Source organism: Podarcis cretensis (genome assembly GCF_951804945.1).
Source record: "Podarcis cretensis genome assembly, chromosome: 4".
NCBI lineage: Eukaryota > Metazoa > Chordata > Lepidosauria > Squamata > Lacertidae > Podarcis > Podarcis cretensis.
This window is the reverse complement of record NC_137173.1, coordinates 47,954,806-47,974,583: the sequence shown is the minus strand read 5'-3', so window position 1 is coordinate 47,974,583 and position 19,778 is coordinate 47,954,806. Positions and strand designations below refer to the sequence as shown.

Sequence of the window (19,778 nt, the reverse complement as noted above, 5' to 3'; positions counted from 1 at the left end):
GATATACTGCTTCCTTAAGGGGACATATTTTATTTGACAAATGCATATGTGGGTAATGTTTCTTTATACTTACCATCTTCTCTCTCTCTTCTGCTCTAAAGAATGATGAAGGAAGAGATGATTCCTGTTCTAATCGAAACAGTGACCCTGGTGGAGGGTCAGGCACTGAGAAGGCCTCCCTAAAGGCCAGCGACTCCATGGACAGCCTCTATAGTCTTAATAGTGGCCAGAGCTCATCAAGTAAGTGCCAGTTAATGATATGCTGCAGAATATATATATTTGAATGGCTAGAAACAATCTTAAGAACATAAGAGCATCAGTAGGCTTAAGTTCACCTAAGTCTGAATTGAATTGCAGCCAACAGCAATTCTTAACTTGCTTTCACGTGCATTGAATAGGGCTTTCCTGCCTTCCCTTTCTATTGGCAGCCAATCAAAATCTTCTCCTTGCGTTGGGTTGCCCTGGGAATGGTATAGGATTTGGTGCAGGTGGGTACAGATAAGAGCAAGAGCTGGTGAAAATCACCCCTGCTTCCATTAGCAAATAGAATTCAACGTGGTTGAGTTGCATCTAGTGATGGCTTTGCTTTAGTGGAAACCACTTCTGCTCATAGCATCAGAGGTGCTTGGTTTTGATCCTGACCCATACTTCTTGATAAGGCAAAGGTACCATCAGATACCACCCACTGTCTTTTCCCAAACTATTTACATTTTATAATTTAACATACTAGGGTATTTACATTGTAATACCAGATTTTAGTGCTGCAGAGTATGAAAATACCTTCACATATGTTATTTCAGTTTTTACAACAGTCCTATAAAATAGGTCACTCTTCTTATTCCCATATTACAGTTCACTAGTATTGGTTTGGCCAAAATGACTCAATGAGTTCAAATCCTAGGAAGATTTTTGCTGGGGATTTAATGACTCACAACCAACTCTTTGGGGGATGTACCCAGTGTTAGTTATATTGTTCAAATTAATGTACACAACTACCGGTAACTTAGGCTCATTAATTTTGGTGGGCCTACTTTGATTAGAATTTAGTTAGATAAGTTGTCATTAAGCTACATCAGTATCCATGTTATTTAGTACCAATGCATTTAAGTGAAATATTGTGAACGAAATATATTTTTTATCATTGCTGACTTTGTATTTGGTGAAAATTAATTTAGAGAGAGTCTAATTTTCCAGAAGAAATATTTGTATTACCTTTGTTTATTTATGTATTTTTTTAAAATAGATCACATTCATAAAGTCCTCTGTTCTTGCTATTGCAAGGGATATCTAACATGCTGCATAGAACATGAAACTAAAGAGAGGCCAAATTTTCCTTTTTTAACAAAAAGTAGGAAAAGTTAACAGCACAAGCTTATAGAAGTTTACTCAAATGTAATTCCCATTCAGTGGGGATTTGTCCTTAGAAAGTGAGTTTAAGATCACACCCTGAATCTTATGTATGTCAGTAAAAAGTGTGTCCTAGGATGTGTTGCATCTGATCAACAGTACACATAAAAATTATGGATGAGGCTTGTATCTGGTGAGCAACAGTGTTTGAATGGCAAGCACTGATAGGGATTTTGTTATCATATGCTTTCACAGAGAACTTATGTAAGGTTTTATATTGTCATTCTGTCTAATAGAATTGATTAATGACACTAAATGATCCTATTTTAGTCTTTTGAGCTAAAACACCACTCCACTGTAAAACAGAATTGTTCACTGACATATCAATTCAATTTTCATTTCCTAGGTCTAGGTTAACCATATTTCCAAAGCGACATGGCTTTTGTCCATTTAAGTGCTTAAATGCAGGGTAATATTCTGCAGGTGCTACTTCTAACTCTTAACTGCAATGGTGAGTTTATACAGATAACCTATCTTACCCAAACCTGATCTCTCCTAAGCAGGATAGTCAGACTGTCTCAGGTTTTTTTTTTTTATTTAAATATTTGTATGCCCACCAAACACAAGTCCATGGAGCAGTTAACAACATTGTGTAAAAGAACTGCAAAGCCAATATAAAATGGATAGCTATTCAAATTACACATGTAAATAACACATCCCATACACAGCCGCTAAACTAAAAAGTTGCCCATCAGATTTTAGATACTTATGTTAATGCCAGCTCATATGAACAAAGTCCACTGGAATAAGATGGTCTAGAGAAGGGCTTCCCCGTTGGGTCTCCAGCTGTTTTTGGACTACAATTCCCATCATCCCTGACCACTGGTCCTGCTAGCTAGGGATGATGGGAGTTGTAGTCCAAAAACAGCTGGAGACCCACCTTTGGGGAAACCTGGTCTATAGATAAAAATTGAGCCTACATGGTGGGCCTTTTGAGGGAGGATGAAGGTGCCACTGCAGAAAAGCCCATTACAAAGATGGACATTTAGATGCCTATATATGTATTGTGGGGCTTGTATGGACAAAGTTCTCTTCTAAGTTAGTTTCTTCATTTTAGTTTCTTCATCTCTCCTGTAGGGGCATACCACATGATAAGTAGCATTTTACCAGATATCAAATGCTAAGATGTGGTATAGTCAGATGGGGAAAACTGTACCTGTGGAACTTTTGTTTCCCTCAGAGATCTTCAAAGTACAGAAGCTATGTCCCTCTAGGAATGTGGTCACTATGTTTAGGCCTCAACCCTAGTTTTCCTATGTCAACGTGATACAGAAAATGGTATGTTGCATTCCAAGCCATCTATGCAAGAACAAACTCTCTAACAATTTTTGCCTGTGAGAAAGACCGAAAATGGAATGTAAGTTGCCTCTTGGGTTTCTTTTACAGTGGTACCTCGGGTTAAGAACTTAATTCTTTCTGGAGGTCCGTTCTTAACCTGAAACTGTTCTTAACCAGAGGTACCACTTTAGCTAATGGGGCCTCCCACTGCTGCCGCATGATTTCTGCTCTCATCCTGAAGCAAAGTTCTTAACCCAGGTACTATTTCTGGGTTAGTGGAGTCTGTAACCTGAAGTGACTGTAACCTGAAGAAGAATGAAGGCATAGCTACCGGAACATAGGAAACCACTTTATACTGAGTCAGACCACTGCCCTATCTAGTTCAGTATTGTCTGACTGTCAGAGGCTCTCTAGAATTTCAGGCAGAGTTTTCTCCTAGCCCTAACTGGAGATGCCAGGGATTGAACCTGGGACCTGCTGCAAAGCAGATGCTCCACCACAGAGCTACAGTTCTATTTCTCCCCTGTTTCCAGTGGCCACCCTCAACTCCTGCCAGCTGTCAGAAAGAATCAGAAGTCCTGCTTGCTTCAGCAAGAGGAGCATAGGGTGAGCGAAGTCATAGACTAAAGAAGCTATGGATGGCGCTCAATTAAGTTTTACTCAGAGCAGTTCTATTGACAGTAATGGACATAAATTAGTCATGTTCATTAATTTAAATGCATCTACTCTGAGTAAAATGTAGGTGAATACCACCCATGACTGCATAACATTTTGAGGGTGCGGTGCTTCTTTTAAATTATCATGACCTAGCAACCGTATTTATTCCTCCCCCATGTATAGCTAAGCAAGCACATCAAGTGAACCAATTTTTGTGTTCCATTATCTGTTTTGTCGTGGGAGAATTCAAGATGCTGCTGTTATCTAAAGCATATTTGAATGGAATATTTCTGTGCTTGCTCAAATGTGCTGATGCAGGTTTCTTCAGATGACAAAATGACAGAAATCTTGAGAGTAAAACTTTTTCCTCTCCGGTGTGCAATTCTTTTGAAGTTCTGTACTTTGCGTATTCTGAGACATCACCTGTAAAATGTTATCCCTGTTTGTCTGAATAAAGAGGTAACAGTCAGCAGATGGTTATTCTACATCGTATATGAAAAACACACAGTATTAGTTTTGGGCCATTTTATTTCAGTGAGCCCTGAGTAAAATCTAGGCTCAAGTCTTCACATCACTCTATTGATGGAGATTTTACCATTTTAATTGCATTTCCATTGTTTCAGGATTTTGAGAACCAAATAGTTTATCTCTTAGCACTTTCTCACAATTAAGTATTACCCTGCAGCATATGTTAATTAACTCGCAAGACGTTTCCTCTTGCGAAGCAAGCCCATAGGGAAATTCATCTTGCGGAACGACTCAAAAAACGGAAAACTCTTTCGTCTTGCGCGTTTTTCGTCTTGCGAGGCATTCGTCTTGCGAGGTACCACTGTACTAAAGCAGAAATAGTGTCTCTCAGCTTGCCATATGAGGAATATAACCAAAATTGGGTGATGAGGGAAGAGAGATGAAGTACCAGGGTGGGGAGAGGATGGATGGAGAGCCTTGTTGTGGTGGACTGGTCAAGCTAGTAATCAGAAGGAATTATTTTTACTTTGAACGTGAATCTATTTTAGTTCTTCCCACCCACAAAGTCAAACTTATTTGTGTAGCAGGTTTCTTACTCATGAACATCTCTCTTATGTGTTCTTTTTTTGCCCACCTGCAAACTGCAACAGCTGTCCTTGTGGGTAAGCCACTGCAGCTATCCTTCTGAAATTTGGCATAATTTATACCCTCTAAAAGGGTAAAGATAAAGACATATCCTTTTCGGTTGGACAAACTTTAAAGGTGCCCAGCACAACAGTCAGTGCCCTATTTCACTGTAATTTAGCAAGCTTTGATTCTATCAAAGTTAAATTGTATTTTAATTATCTATTTTTCTATATTTTAGTGGTTCTTGTTTTATCTGTAAGTCACCTTAAGTCCTGTCAGGGGAAAGGGTAGGGTATAAATGAAATAATAATAACAACAACAAACTCCTTCTTAGCAGTAAGTATGCCTTCAAATTTCATCCATTTCTGTAAAAGGGGGAGGAGTTATAGTCTTTTTTTTAAAAAAATACTCCCTCAAATAGTGAATTGAGGTGGGATGAAGTGGTCTTAGGTGAAGCCGAATCCAATTCAGGCAGCCTACCAAGTGTCTCAGATTGAGGTGGGCTGTTTTCCAAAGGGCTGAATTGGGAGTCCAAACCAAATCTTGTGGCTCATGCACACCTCTTGTGATTTTTCTGTTTTATATCTTTCAAATGATTTCATCTTCAAACACTTTTGGCTTCATGTTGTATCCATCTTAAATGCTGTGAAAGGTTGACCATTCTTATTGCTTCCAGGTGGGGTTACTAGTTGCTCAGATGGGACAAGCAACAGGGACAGCCTAAGGCTTGATGATGAAGTTCCTTACACTGGACCTTTCTGTGGTAGAGCTAAAGTACACACAGACTTCACACCTAGTCCTTATGACACAGACTCTCTCAAAATCAAGGTGAGTTAACTATTTGTTAAATTTGCTTTATTCCTGAAGTCACTGTGAGGCTCTCCCAGTTCAGGCAGCATTATATAGAAGTCATTTTTTTTATAGAAGAACAAGTCTTGCCAATGAAGAACTAGCTTGGTTTCCACAAAGCTAGCTTGTGTCTAACTAATCTTTCCACTGAGTGTCTCAATGAGCATGTAGACTGGGTTGATTTGGTGTGCTTTCAAATTTTTTTTGACATAACCCCTCACTAAAAATTCCTGAGTAACCTTTGCAGTCATGAGATAAAGGGACACGTTCTCTTAAGCTGCTTAAAGAGTGGAAAGCAGATAATAGGAATAAGTGGACAGTTCTCACAATAGAGGGATGTGAAAATATACATGGTGTGGAGAAAGTGCAAAGGGAGACATTTGCTGGATCCTGGAGAAGATGGATTTTGGTCTGCTCTGGGGGGTCTCCTGATACGTTCTTATCAAACTTGTACCTTAAGCTTTTGTGTCACAAAGAAAAAGACGTAACTAATAATAATCTTCAGGTGTCTTTTCTAGCCTTACTTCATATTGTGCTGCCTCACACTCTGCTGTAGTTCTAGTTGAGTTATGGCTGTGGAGTGTGACGTGTGGGGAGGGAGCTGTTTCACTTTTCCATATTAACAGAGACAAGATGATGTCTCATGACCATGTTCCCAGCAATGTGGGGTATGATTAAGTGCTGATTTGCTACTAGGGGAACTCTGAAGTAATAATTTGAGTCCCAGGAGAAAGGAGGGACTGCCCAGGTTGTCAGTATTTACTGGAGCATAACGGTGATATGCTCTCTTTAAAGTGGCTGAAAGCAAAAACCAATGGCTGCTCCCAAAGTACAACATAATGCAGATGTTTCAAAAACAGAACACAGTACTTGCCTAACAGATGTGTTTGGATCAGGTCATATTTGGTAAGCCGCATATTGTGTTAACTTAAGTGCTTTGGCTTAAATTCTGCCTTGCCAGAGCAGAAAATAATTTCCACTTGCACATGGAGGTGGAAATCCCTTTTACATCTGCAGCAGCCCCACATACCACAATCCATTCTGTTTCTGAGGGTCCCCCAACCCTGAAGAGCAGATTGGGGGGGGGGGCACAGGTAGCTGCAGCAGGAAAGAACTTAAAATTGTGATATAGAAGCTGGTGAAATGTGTTGCACAACTACTTGTCCTTTGTCTTGGCATCTGTCTAGAAAGATTATCTCCTGTGTTTCTGGATATTTTGATGCTGCTCTTTCATTTTTGCTATTTACCTGACATATGTGTTTGGATTAACATGTTTTGAGTTTGAACAACACACAGTTTTCATTTTTTTTAAAAAAACCCTGCTTTAATTTTTATAATAATGCTTCATATACAAGGGAAGTGCAAAAGGGTAAATGACATATTAGTAGTGCACAGACCAAATGCTAGAGTTACATTTTAAGTAAGTATGTGAGGGGGAGTGGAGGGTCAATGATACTGTCATTGGAAATAATGAATTGTATTTAGCTAAGTCTTCCTCACTGAAATTAATGAATCTGTTAATTAATTAATGAACCATTAACTTCAATAGACATATTATGACGGGACACCACGACAAGTGTCAGAGTGCACAGAAACAGAGTTTACCTTCCCACCACAGTGGTACCTATTTATCTACTTGCAATGGTACACTTTTAAACTGCTAGGTTGGCAGTACTAATAATTATATTATCAACCTAATAATTATAGCAATTGGTCTGTTACTTCTCTTCAGACCTTCCTGAAATGCTGTGGGAAACAGCTGTGTTACTGTCCACTTGACAATATGGAATTAGATCTGGATCGGGCCATTTTTGTCTATCCTATTTTCTATTTCAATTAGGTGTTCTTGTTTATAAGTCCTCATCCATACTGTTGTTTAATGTGGATATTAAGCTTCCTTTACCTTCATTAATTCTCTGTTGTCCATATGATATTTTCCTCTGTCACAGCCTTCCCCCACTTTTCCCTCTCTCAATCTGGATTTTCTCATACTAGGGATACTCTGAAATGCAGAGGGTATGAGAAAATCTGGAGGGAGGGAGAGGTAGTGATTTAGAGAAGAATATCATATGGACAACAGGACGCTTACTCTCCACATTAAATGACAGTATGGGTAAATAAGCTCTCCTTTCTTTTTAGATAATGTGTATCACTATTTGAGCCAACTCTGATTTCCCATTGGTCTGCTTTTGATCAACTGAGGCAGACTAGTCTAGTGTATCACAAATAATACGTACAGTACTTGTTTCAGAGTTACATTTTGTTTCTTTGTTTTTCTTCCAGAAAGGGGATATCATTGATATCATCTGTAAAACCCCAATGGGTATGTGGACGGGACTGCTAAACAACAAGGTGGGGAATTTCAAATTCATTTATGTAGATCTTATTACAGAAGAGGAATCCGTACCTAGAAAAATAAAGCCACACAAGAGGAGTAAAAGGGCCAAGCCTAATTCGCTTCAAGAACTCTTGGACCGACTCCATCTCCAGGTTGGTAAAACTCAAAAATTTTATTTGGTAAAGCTTCTTTTTGCATATCATGATCATTCTCTAGCTCAAAACTTGTAGCTTCAGGCCGTACCTTAGGAGCCACAAGCAAGATTTGTTGTGTACTTTGGCTAAAATGGATAATTCCTTTGACCTCTAGAGTCAATTGCTCCATTTATTAGGCAGCTATCAAATTATCACCCAGGTTGGTTGCATGTGTGTGGCCAGATATAATTAGCCAATAATCAGATAAGTGCCAATCAGGTATTGAAGGGGAGACTAAATAAATCCTCTGCTCCCCCTCCCAAAGGGTTGCTTGATGCTGTCACTGATTATCTGACTAGGGTTATGCATGTACAACTGACTCCTTGTGCAGACTAGAGTCACAGGTGGCACATTTGCAGAATAGGAAAGTTTCTCAGATTTATATTGTTTGGTAACATCAATATACAGTAATATGTCTCTGACAATGTAGTTTGGGGGTTACTCTGCGAAATTAGATCCAAGCTCCCAGGTGACCCAGGTCTGATGACGTGCATAAAATCAATAATATATAATCTTACCACTTGTATTTTCTCAGCATTCAAAGCGTTTCACGTACATCTATTAAAATAGCTGCTTTGGTTGTCCTCAGAGGAAAAGGTAGGGTATATATTGTCTAAAATGAATGATCAGGTTATAAAATTGTTGGAGGTAATCTACGATTCTCTGGTTGTTACTGGACTAAATTCCCACCACCTCCGACCATTGGCTATGCTGACTGAGGTTGATGGGATTTGAACAACAACTGGAGGACCATAGAGTATCCTCCCTCATTTTACAACAGACCTACATGGAGGTATTATTTCTTTGACTGTAATACAGAGAAAATAACAATAACCACCTGAACAAAGTGTTGTTAGTGTTGCTAAAATAATACGTGATACAAGCTTCCAGTGCTTAAGAAAGCTTCTGTATTAAAAAATATCAAATTGATATTTATATAATTAAGATTATTATTCGTCAGATCTGAGACAACAAGTAGACATCAAGAACCAAATCTGAGCCATAGGCAAGGATATAAACCTATCTTGAAGCAGCAATTCTTTCGATGAACCTGTCAATTGTATACTTAATATTTCGTTAATAAAAATCCTTCACTCCACTTTCTTTATCACTAGAGAATGGTTTGTAGCTGATTTCAATGTAGTTCCTAAGGTATATACAACTTCCAGACATAGTATTGGTCTATTTAACTAGGCATGTCCAAAGTCCGTTTTGGGGTCTAATCCAGCCTGCCGGTCGGTTTAATCCGGCCCCTGGGGCAGTTTATTTCCTGGGATAAAATCCTTTAAAAACCTCAACAACTTCAATCCTAAAAGAAGCCCAACAACAACAACCCTAAAAGAAAAGGTCAACAACTTCAACTTCAATCCTAAAAAAAGGTCAACAACCTTGGTTGGCCCTTTGGTCGGCCCCCAAGCCCTTCACTTCATCAAATCTGGCCCTCTTTGAAAAAAGTTTGGACACCACTTTTTAAACCATAGAAAAATATTACAGCATTGATGTAATGCAATATAATCAGCATTTTTATTAATGCTTCAGAATCACAGTGTCATTTTCTGTTGTTAATTAGTCCTCTTAACTTTGCACAGTAAGATACACAAATGCTTTTTTTTCACATGGACAGTCTTCAGAAATGTATGCCTATAAATATATAAAGGTAAAGGTAAAGGTACCCCTGCCCGTACGGGCCAGTCTTGACAGACTCTGGGGTTGTGCGCCCATCTCACTTAAGAGGCCAGGGGCCAGCGCTGTCCGGAGACACTTCTGGGTCACGTGGCCAGCGTGACATCGCTGCTCTGGCGAGCCAGAGCCGCACACGGAAACGCCGTTTACCTTCCCGCTGGTAAGCGGTCCCTATTTATCTACTTGCACCCGGAGGTGCTTTCGAACTGCTAGGTTGGCAGGCGCTGGGACCGAGCAGCGGGAGCGCACCCCGCCGCAGGGATTCGAACCGCCGACCTTTCGATCGGCAAGCCCTAGGCGCTGAGGCTTTAACCCACAGCGCCACCTGCGTCCCCAATATATATAGCATGCCACAAAATAAAAGACATGCCTGTGCTACTGCACTTTATGTTGTGTGCAAAAAATGCAGTCCTGCTTGAAATGGCATACTTATAAATTATACTGGTGACATAATGATTTCCTCCTACAAACTAGATATAAATTTTTCTTTATATAATATTCAGCAATGATTTGTTTGAAAACTGCATTAAAGAGGAATGTAAATCAATTGTATAGTAGGAGAAAAGGTCTTCAAAGGGTTAGGTTTGCCCCAGCTTGCTTGTTGAAACCTTTCACTGAAACTGTAGGTGTATAAATAAAGAAAAACATATAAAATTCTAAGTGCATTTCTAAAAAAAACTTGGGAATAATCTTGCCAAAATGAAGCAGTTGTAAGGAAAGGTGCATAAAATCTTCAGATGAATCCTGAGTAGAACTGAGGCTCGGGAGCATCAGAAAGATTCTGGACTTATCCAAGCTGAAGCAGGATCTCTCTGGAGTGCTCTGAACCAAACTGGGGGCCACTGAAGCATATACGGAAAACACCAGAGTGGGCCCAAAGAGGGAGAGTTCTTTGTGACTGACAAGTTTAATCAGGTAACAAGTTTAGCTTCTGGAGGGACTACTTTGCCTGCAAATGTCATTCACTTTTGTCAAAAGGAATAAAATGCCCCATTACTGAATGTAGCAGGGGGGAACTAAGTGCCCTACCAGAACAAGGCAGCCTGTTTTCTGAAATGCCAAGTCAGGGCTAAATCAGGGTTCACACCCCTGAAACACACACACACACACACACACACACACACAATTTTCTTTTCTCTTCAGCAATACAATCAAGAGAGAAAAAACTGTCAATGGAGAAAATAACAGAAGTATGTTGTTTTTTTCAGGACTACTCATCAACCCTCTTACTAAATGGCTATGAGACTCTGGAAGATTTGAAAGATCTAAAAGAGAGCCATTTAATTGAACTTAATATTGAAAACCCAGAAGACAGAACAAGATTACTGTCGGCTATTGAGAATCTGCAGGACTATGAAAGTATGTCTGAAGTTTCCATTTGGTATTATATATCATCACTTTTATGTGTAAACCTCTATGTCCCCTACCCGGGGGGGGCGGGGGCGGGGGGGGACTGTGATGGTGATGGTGGGAATCTAATACAGTAGTAGCTAACATGGTTGAATTTCAGCTCTTCTCAACCCCATCCAGTATGGCCAAAAAAAGGTAAAGGGTACCCTGACCATTAGGTCCAGTCGTGGCCGACTCTGGGGTTGCGGCGCTCATCTCGCTTTTTTGGCCGAGGAAGCCAGCGTACAGCTTCCAGGTCATGTGGCCAGCATGACTAAGCCGCTTCTGGCGAACCAGAGCAGCGCACGGAAACGCCGTTTACTTTCCCGCCGAAGCGGTACCTATTTATCTACTTGCACTTTGACATGCTTTCGAACTGCTAGGTTGGCAGGAGGAGGGACTGAGCAACGGGAGCTCACCCCGCCACGGGGATTCGAACCGCCGACCTTCTGATCAACAAGTCCTAGGCTCTATGTTTAACCCACAGCGCCACCTGCCAATAGTCAGGGCTAATTGGAGTTTTTTTTTCTGGCAACATCTGGAAGGTATCCCCTTGTCTACCCCTGGTCTAATGCGCTACCATAGGTGTGCCTTTAAAAGATACTTCCAGTCTGCCAACCACTCAGCTTCATGGGATGACCCTGAGTTCTAGCTGTATAAGGAGGGAGTAGAAAAACTCCCAACTAATAGGGGCTGAACTGTCAGTAATTGATCAAGCTAGACAGTGTGCAGTCAAACTGACCCCTAACCACCTGAGCACCTTTTTGGTTATACAGAGGTAGGAGCTCCATAGGGCCAGGACCATGTATGTCTTCATGATGTCAGACGGAGGAATCTCTGAAGTAACTCCCTCTACCCCTAGAGAGGGAGATCTAATGCTTCCAAAAGGCCCTTTGATGCTCTTGCAGAGGCCATAGGACTGCAGGGCCCACTATCTGACTCATAGTTATAAAGAAGCTCTTAGCAAGACATTCTGCACTTAGCTTAATGCATGTATAAGGAACACTTTAATAAAGAAACTTGAAGCGGGTCTCAATGGCAAATTGATCTTTCCTATAGAACAGTAGCGTTTTCCCCCAGTGTAGATTGGTAATGCGGAAGATAAGAAAAATCTGCAAAAGTATGCAATGGGATATATTAGGTCATCCAGTCAAGTAATTATAATGAAAGAACGGCAGCCAACATGATCCTGGGGTTAACTCTTAGCAGAGTAACTAATTCTGCATGACCTTGGCAATACCATTGTGTTTAAGTCAACCCGAGTGGAAAATTGGGTTGAAAAAGCTGGACATCATTGTTGTAACTAAATATTGCATCTGAAATCAACTTTCCAAGGTCAATTTTTTTTCTTAAATAGGCATGACTCTGTCTACTATAAATGATTTCCTAATTAAAATTGATTATCTGTACTGCTTAGAAGTGAGATGCATAATTACCCAATTGTACTAGAGAATCTAGATTCTGACCACAGAAATTACACTAAAGTGACAAAAATATAAGCATCACCTACAAATAGAAATGCTCTTTTGTTGAGACTGTATGGGAAAATTCCACTTAAAATAAAAAGCTTGTCTTCCTTTAACAAAGATCCATAGCACTACGGATCCTCTTTGAAGGTTTAGATGGCTGACTCACATATAGGCCAAATATGACATGTGAGTTTTTTCAGTTTCCCAAAATTTAGACAATTGGCCTTCCATTAGTTTGACTCTACAGGAAATAAATTACATCACCAATAACTTTATTTTTCCTAAAATAAATTCCAAAGAAGACTGACCCTGATCTTGTGAACAAGGTTTGTACTGCTAAAAATCCATTGTGAATCCCTTCCATGTGAAGCCATGGCAAATTCAATCGAGCTCCCCACCCACAACTGATGACTTCACACCACCTGAGCAACTCTGCAGCTGTTCTTATAGCTAAAAGATGTCTACTTTATTGTTAAGAGTTTTATTACCAATAAAGGGGATTGAATTGTATGATGAAATGAACTTCCAGCCCTCAGACCACTTTCTCGAGAACCGAACTGACCCCAAGAATACAGCAACTAGAACATCATCCAGTGTCTTTATAACAATTGTGTTTTGGGAAATAAGAGCCCTTTACATTTTAAACCCATCACCTGTACAGTTTTCACAGTGAGGAATCAAAATGATTGTTGTGACTCACCACTGAAATAATTGCAGGGCACAACTCTTGGGATTCTAAGAGCGCAGGTGCCTGGATTTTCTGCACATAGAAAACTAGCATATCACTATGCTAGAATCCATCTCCCTTATATGCTAGATTATGTGTCTAGGAGTCTTTATACTTGAGTAAAAAACTAAGCATGCAATCACTCATCTACAGAGTGTGGGTTGTATCCCAGCAGAACTAGCACATATCTCTATTTGGATCTGACGATCAGTTCTAAATGGACCTGCAGTTCAACTGAAGGATGTATCTAGAGCTTCACCAGGAGATGTCAAACTCATGCATACAGCAATTATTCTCCAAACAAAGATCCTTTCAACTGCCATTTTCTTTATGAAGCAAGCCATATTGTCACAACTTCCATTGCAGTGATCTAGACACCTGTACATTTGCAAAGGCAGGTTCCAAGGGCAAAACAAGGGCAAAAATGGAGATAATGAATATTTATAGCATAGCTCTTGTCAGTGTGTATGCATCAGCCTTATATTTCTTCAATATCCATAGCCTAATCCTACAGACTAAAGTAGTATCAGACTATACATGTCAAAATGATGCATATCATAGACTGTGCTAACCCTATCTTAGACAACTCTGACTGAAAGCCATTTATCTTTTATGAAACTGCTATGCTTTAGGAAAATTACATGACTTCTAGTAGCTGATAAGATAGCATGTTCCGCTGATTCTGCAACATTTAATAGTAGCCCTTTAAAAAAAAATTCTATCCTGGGCCTTTAACTAATATTTAACAGATTAAAACCAGCATCTGCCTTAAGTGGCACAACGCTTCAAATCAAAACTTGTGCACTGAGTCACAAAGCAAGCTTGCTACTTTTAAAATTAGAAGATTGAAGATTGGCATATGCTTCAATTTTCTGGTCTTTGGAGTTGTAGTCCTTTGGTATAGCAAGGTCTCAGCTTAGTTAGGGTCCCAGGAGTGGACTGAAGGCAGTGGTGTAGCGTGGGGGGTGCAGGGGGGCCCGGCCGCACCGGGCGCAACATCTGGGGGGGGCGCGCTCGCACTCGCAGCTCTCTGCCCCTACCTGGCCCACTCACTCTCTCTCACTGCTGTGCTGGCTGTGCGAATCCGATCCGAGCCGCCGGGTCGCCGCCCACTGTGGAGGGGGGGGTGCCAGGCGTGCGGGTTAGGGGGCGCAAATTACTTGCCTTGCCCTGGGTGCTGACAACCCACGCTACGCCACTGACTGAAGGGACAGCTGATGCACTCCTGCTGGGACTGGGAGGAGTCTCCTCCACATTTGGCCAACAACCCCTTGATAGGGCAGTTTGCATGGAGCAGAGGCAGCTCACTAACACCTCTTCCTAATGGGCTTTTCTGGCCCATAGGTGCTACAGTGCTGGCATTTCCTCCTTCCATATAGGGCAAAGGATTAATTTAGCTGCTGCATAGGTTGATCCAAACCTGATCTTTTGGAGTAAGGTGTTTGGGTTCTAGTGGCTCTACCATTGGTAAACTTAAGGACAGACTATTGCAATGCATTATCTGTTGAGCTACCCATGAGGCTCGTTCAGAAGCTGCAACCTGCTTTCAATTCTGCAGCCCTGTTTTTCTCAGGCATAGGCTACGGACACCTATATAAACACCTGTGTTGAAGGAGTTGCACTGGCTGCCAGTATACTACTGAACTATCTTCAAGGTCTTACTATTAGTATTGTTGTTGTTTAGTCGTTTAGTCGTGTCCGACTCTTCGTGACCCCATGGACCAGAGCACGCCAGGCACTCCTGTCTTCCACTGCCTCCCGCAGTTTGGTCAAACTCATGCTGGTAGCTTCGAGAACACTGTCCAACCATCTTGTCGTCTGTCGTCCCCTTCTTGTGTCCTCCATCTTTCCCAGCATCAGCGTCTTTTCCAGGGAGTCTTCTCATGAGGTGGCCAAAGTATTGGAGCCTCAGCTTCAGGATCTGTCCTTCCAGTGAGCACTCAGGGCTGATTTCCTTCAGAATGGAGAGGTTTGATCTTCTTGCAGTCCATGGGACTCTCAAGAGTCTCCTCCAGCACCATAATTCAAAAACATCAATTCTTCAGCGATCAGCCTTCTTTATGATCCAGCTCTCACTTCCATACATCACTACTGGGAAAACCATAGTTTTAACTATACGGACCTTTGTCAGCAAGGTGGTGTTTCTGCTTTTTAAGATGCTGTCTAGGTTAGTCATTGCTATTATACTATTAGTATATAAAGCCCCAAAAGAAATGTGGCCAGTGTTCTTAAAAGATCACCTTACTCCTTATACCTCTGCAGGTTCTTTGCATTCTGCCACTGAGGCACGTCTGACAGGGCTTGGCAGTGTTCGACTGCCCTCAACAAGGAATTGGGAATTTAGTGTAGTGGCACTGGTGTTGTAGAACTCTCTCCATAATGAAATTTAAGTTTGAAATCAAACTGGTTGCCATCTGTAATGAGGTGTTTTTTTTAGGCAACAACTTATAAATTGATTATTTATTGTGAAAATTATCTACTTTTTATAACTTCCTTGTAGGACGAGTCATTCTGCACTTCTGTATCCTTCCATTTCATTTTGTATTTTGCTTTGATTCTATTTGTCATGTTGCTTTGGTTTTGAGATTCATACACTCCATTTTTGAATAGGTTTGTGACATAGAAATGAATAAATAAATTTGGTGCAAGAAATCAGCCCTCTGTTTCTCTTTCCCCAATAGTAGATTGTGCCCCCTGCTGTTCCTAGAGCAGTGATTTTTTTTCATCTTTTGGGAAAGCATGTGCAACACTGGTTTTCACATACGATTCTTCCTATAGGATTAGGATGCTATGAAAGCATGCCGTTTTTGGTTATGATTTATTTTTGACATTTTAAATCCTGCCTTCCTTCCCCAGAGTTCAGGGTTATGAGCAGAGTTCAACTCATGTTGTCCTTGCAATATGCTGAAAGATAGTGACAGGAGCCAAGGTCACCCAGTGAACTCCATGGTTGAATTGGGATTTGCATCCAGGCCTCCCCAATTCTAACTGCTACCCTACACTGGCTTTCTGTGATATGAATGGAAATTGGCTTGTAAGTTGTCTGGTGCCCTTCCTGCAGGTCGAACCAAAGCAGCCACATAACTATCAAGCTTTTACTCAAAGGAATTTTATAGCATATTGTTTCAATTTTACAGATGAACAAGACCAAGAAGCAGAGCAAGTGCCACAGACCTTAAGCCCTGACCTCAGCTTTAACAAGTCACAGTTAAATGACTGTCCAAGAGACTCTGGTTGCTACATCTCACCAGAAAATTCAGATAACAGCAAAGAAGACCTGGATACAGAGAACCTGCCTGACATGGTGCGGGCAATCACCATCACTGAATCAAACTGAAAACGGCTCGCATTTCCAGCATAGTGACTCACAATGAATTTGCCACTTCAGCAAATGCATGGAACTGATCTGTTAGTTAGGGCATGCAATAATTGACAGTACCATGCATTATCAATGAACGTTAAGACTGGACAAGCCATTTGATTTCCATCTTTTAAAAAACCGCAAGAACAAACATGTCTGTTGAATCTTCTATATGTTTGAGCAATTGCATATGTTTGAACACTTGCATTTTTATACATTATTTGTACAGTAAACTGCTTTTCTATCATGTGAGAGTAACTAGATAATGGTTTATAGTTCCAAGATTGTTCATTTCAAAAAAAAAATCTAAATATTGTAAATAGTGTATGTAATTGCTATTTTGCAAGTTATCTTATCCTTTGTATCTAATTATACTTCCACCACCACCACCACCAAAACGCCACTGTGATTAAAATGTAGCCAGGCAAATATTTAAATATGAATTTTTCTTGCCCTAATTTCAACAATGCAATGCCGAGTTAACTTAAAACGATTTATATTGTCATAAAGTAAAGGAATGTTAATATACATAGAAATTAGACTATAATCTCACTGGGTAGTGTCTTCCAAATACTTTATGCATGTACTACCTTTTATAAAGGGTTTACTTATTCCTTTTGTTGTTTTCTTTGTAAACAAGTGAAAGGAGAGTAATTAGAAGCAAGTGATTTTCTTTTTCTTAATTCTCTATTTCAAACCCTTTTTCTATGTGCTTAATATAAACATAGACATTCAGAAATTTCTATTTATTAGTGAACAGTCAATTACAGGTTGAAAAATGAGTATATAACATTGTCTATCCCTCAGAGAACTATCATGTCTGCATGTATCTTGCAATGAAGTTTTTTTTTCATTCTCTTCTTAAAAGTACTCTCCTTGAAAAATAAACCAATATCACTGAGTCCATTTAATTGTTAACGTTTACATTTCTACCCCTATTATTTATACTAAATATTTTTCAGAATATTTTTCAGAATATTTTATTTTGTATTATAACAACATAGACAACATATAATAACATATTCCATATTATAACAACATATCAACATAGAAGCTCACACTTCACAATATAACTCCCATTTTAAAAATATATACCGGTAGTTTTAGTTACAAATTGGAATTTATTGAATTTGTAAGGTGCAAAGCAAAACCTACTAAAGATGGGTAAAAAATATGGTATTCTGATCTAAAAATGGTTCAGTGAACCTATATTGTTCATCGGTCTGTAGAAGATCAACTCCCCACTGCAACTTCTGGAATCCATTCTGGACTCCAGAGGCCCACTAGTGGACTCCGCTAATGAACCTGCCAGAAGCTGGCAGGTTCAGACTTTATCACGTGCTTCCATGTTGGCATGGAATATGTTCTTTTCTGTGGTTCTCTTATATTTGGAAGCCTGGAACCAATTTGTGGTAGAAGTATGCAGATACCTTTCACACAACTGTTGTCTTTGCAACAAACTCCATTTGGAAGAACTAGTGTGAATTGCCCCATGTACATGATTGCAAGTTTCCAAATATTAAAGCAATAACCAAGGGTGATATGCAACTAATTTTGTACTCGGAGTAGAACCACTGAATTTAATGAACATGTCCACATTAAATCTATTGATCTCAATGGGTCTAATTTGAGTAAAATGTAGTTGACTGCCACCCGTAATAAAGAATTAATACCTGGTTAGTATTACCTGAAAGAAGTAGAACCGGGTTAACAAGGTGCTAACTTCCAGGCTAAGACCCCCAAAAGTGAATTCTGTACTAGAGCAGGATGTGAGATATGGGACTGCACAAGTTACAATATTTTCAGGTGCACACCAGGCAAGGAACAGAGGCTGTGATCCACGCATAGGCAAACTCGCCCCTCCAGATGTTTTAGGACTACAACTCCCACCATCCTTGACCACTAGTCCTGTTAGCTAAGGGTGATGGGAGGTGTAGTCCCAAAACATCTGGAGGGCCAAATTTGCCTATGCCTGCTGTGATCGAAGGGTGCAGTTGTCGCATCCCCACACCGCCCTCCCCAAGTGGCCTCGCAAGGCTCAGATCTGGGGAGGGTGGTGCGAGAAGGGCACAACTGCCATTCAGCTTGGGGCTGGTGTCGCTCCAGTGGCAGCGAGGGCTGAGTATGAGTGATGGGCTCCGTTTGTTCTCTACCCTGCCCCTGGCATGCATGTGCATGCATGTGTGGACACACACAGCTGCCCCAGGCAGCATGGAAACATACTCCACCACTGGAACTAGTGGTTAGCAAAATCCCCTTTTCCCCAATACCCCAGTGCCCTGGTCACTCACCATCCCCTGCTGTACACTGTCTATTCCAGCCACTTGCAATATTTTGGTGGAGCCAGACAGGTACTGGAAAACAGACATAAAGGATGTGGGTAGAAAGCCATTGTCAGACTAGGACCTGGGAGAACATGATTCAAATCCGCCCTTGGCCATGAAGGTCACTAACCTACTTCACAGGGTTGTGGTGGTGATTAAACAAGGAAGGAGAGAGCCATATTTGCCACCTTGAGCTCCTTACGAGAAAAAAGGTGGGATATAAATGTAATAAATAAAATAAATAAAAACTTTGAAATAATTATAGTCTAAACCAGGAGAACTTAGCTTGTGCAAATAGCATCAACACCCAAAGCATTAAAATGAACAGGGGAAGAAAAGTGCTTTATTGTTGTGGAAGTGACAAAGAGTTTTGATATTAAAAGCCAGCAGTTCTCAAAAGTTATGTTCAGCATTTAAAATTCTACATGAATTGATTAGCTCCACACTGTACAGTACCTTATAATTTCAAACAAAAGCCTAGGTACTACTCATCCAATTAAAACCTACTCAACTGAAAATCCTATTTATCAGAAACAAATGTTTGTCCTATCTATACCGTCAACAAACTATTCACATGAGCGGCTAGCAATAAACAACAGAAAGCTGCACAATGAATGTCAATTAATGCAATTTGCTTTTCAAATAAACTTGCTCTCTATGTGCACAGCGTAAGTACTGTCCTGTGTAACCATTATATAAAGGTCAATTAACTTCAATTCTAGTTAACGTGCTTATACTAAAATAAACCCAGCAGAGAACCTTTTTTTTTTTTCCATTCTGTGCCGCTTGGTACACAAAGAAGTTGAAAACACTTTTCTCCCAGAATACCCCATGTTTCATGTTATAGATCATTCTGAAACACACACAGTCTTTGGCATCTACTGGGTGCACTTTTCTGTAACTTTAACATAAGATTTCATTATCTGGCACATCATATAACCATTTCAGGAAAGCAGAGGTCCGCAGTCTGTTGGCATACAAAGACTTTAAGACATGCACATTAATCC

General features: G+C 40.3%; 1 protein-coding gene across 2 annotated transcripts in view; it reads left to right on the top strand.

Annotated features, from left to right (window-relative positions):
* Positions 1–19,443, top strand: part of SAMSN1 (SAM domain, SH3 domain and nuclear localization signals 1) — a 77,651-nt gene extending 58,208 nt beyond the window's left edge. For both annotated transcript variants that reach the window (XM_079972069.1, XM_079972068.1), the window contains 5 exons: positions 102–240; positions 5,114–5,265; positions 7,570–7,776; positions 10,710–10,860; positions 16,224–19,443. In XM_079972069.1, coding sequence (XP_079828195.1) covers positions 102–240; positions 5,114–5,265; positions 7,570–7,776; positions 10,710–10,860; positions 16,224–16,423 — 849 coding nt within the window. In that variant the 3' untranslated portion in view covers positions 16,424–19,443. The remainder of the gene's footprint in view (positions 1–101; positions 241–5,113; positions 5,266–7,569; positions 7,777–10,709; positions 10,861–16,223) is intronic.
* The last annotated feature ends 335 nt before the right edge of the window (positions 19,444–19,778 follow it).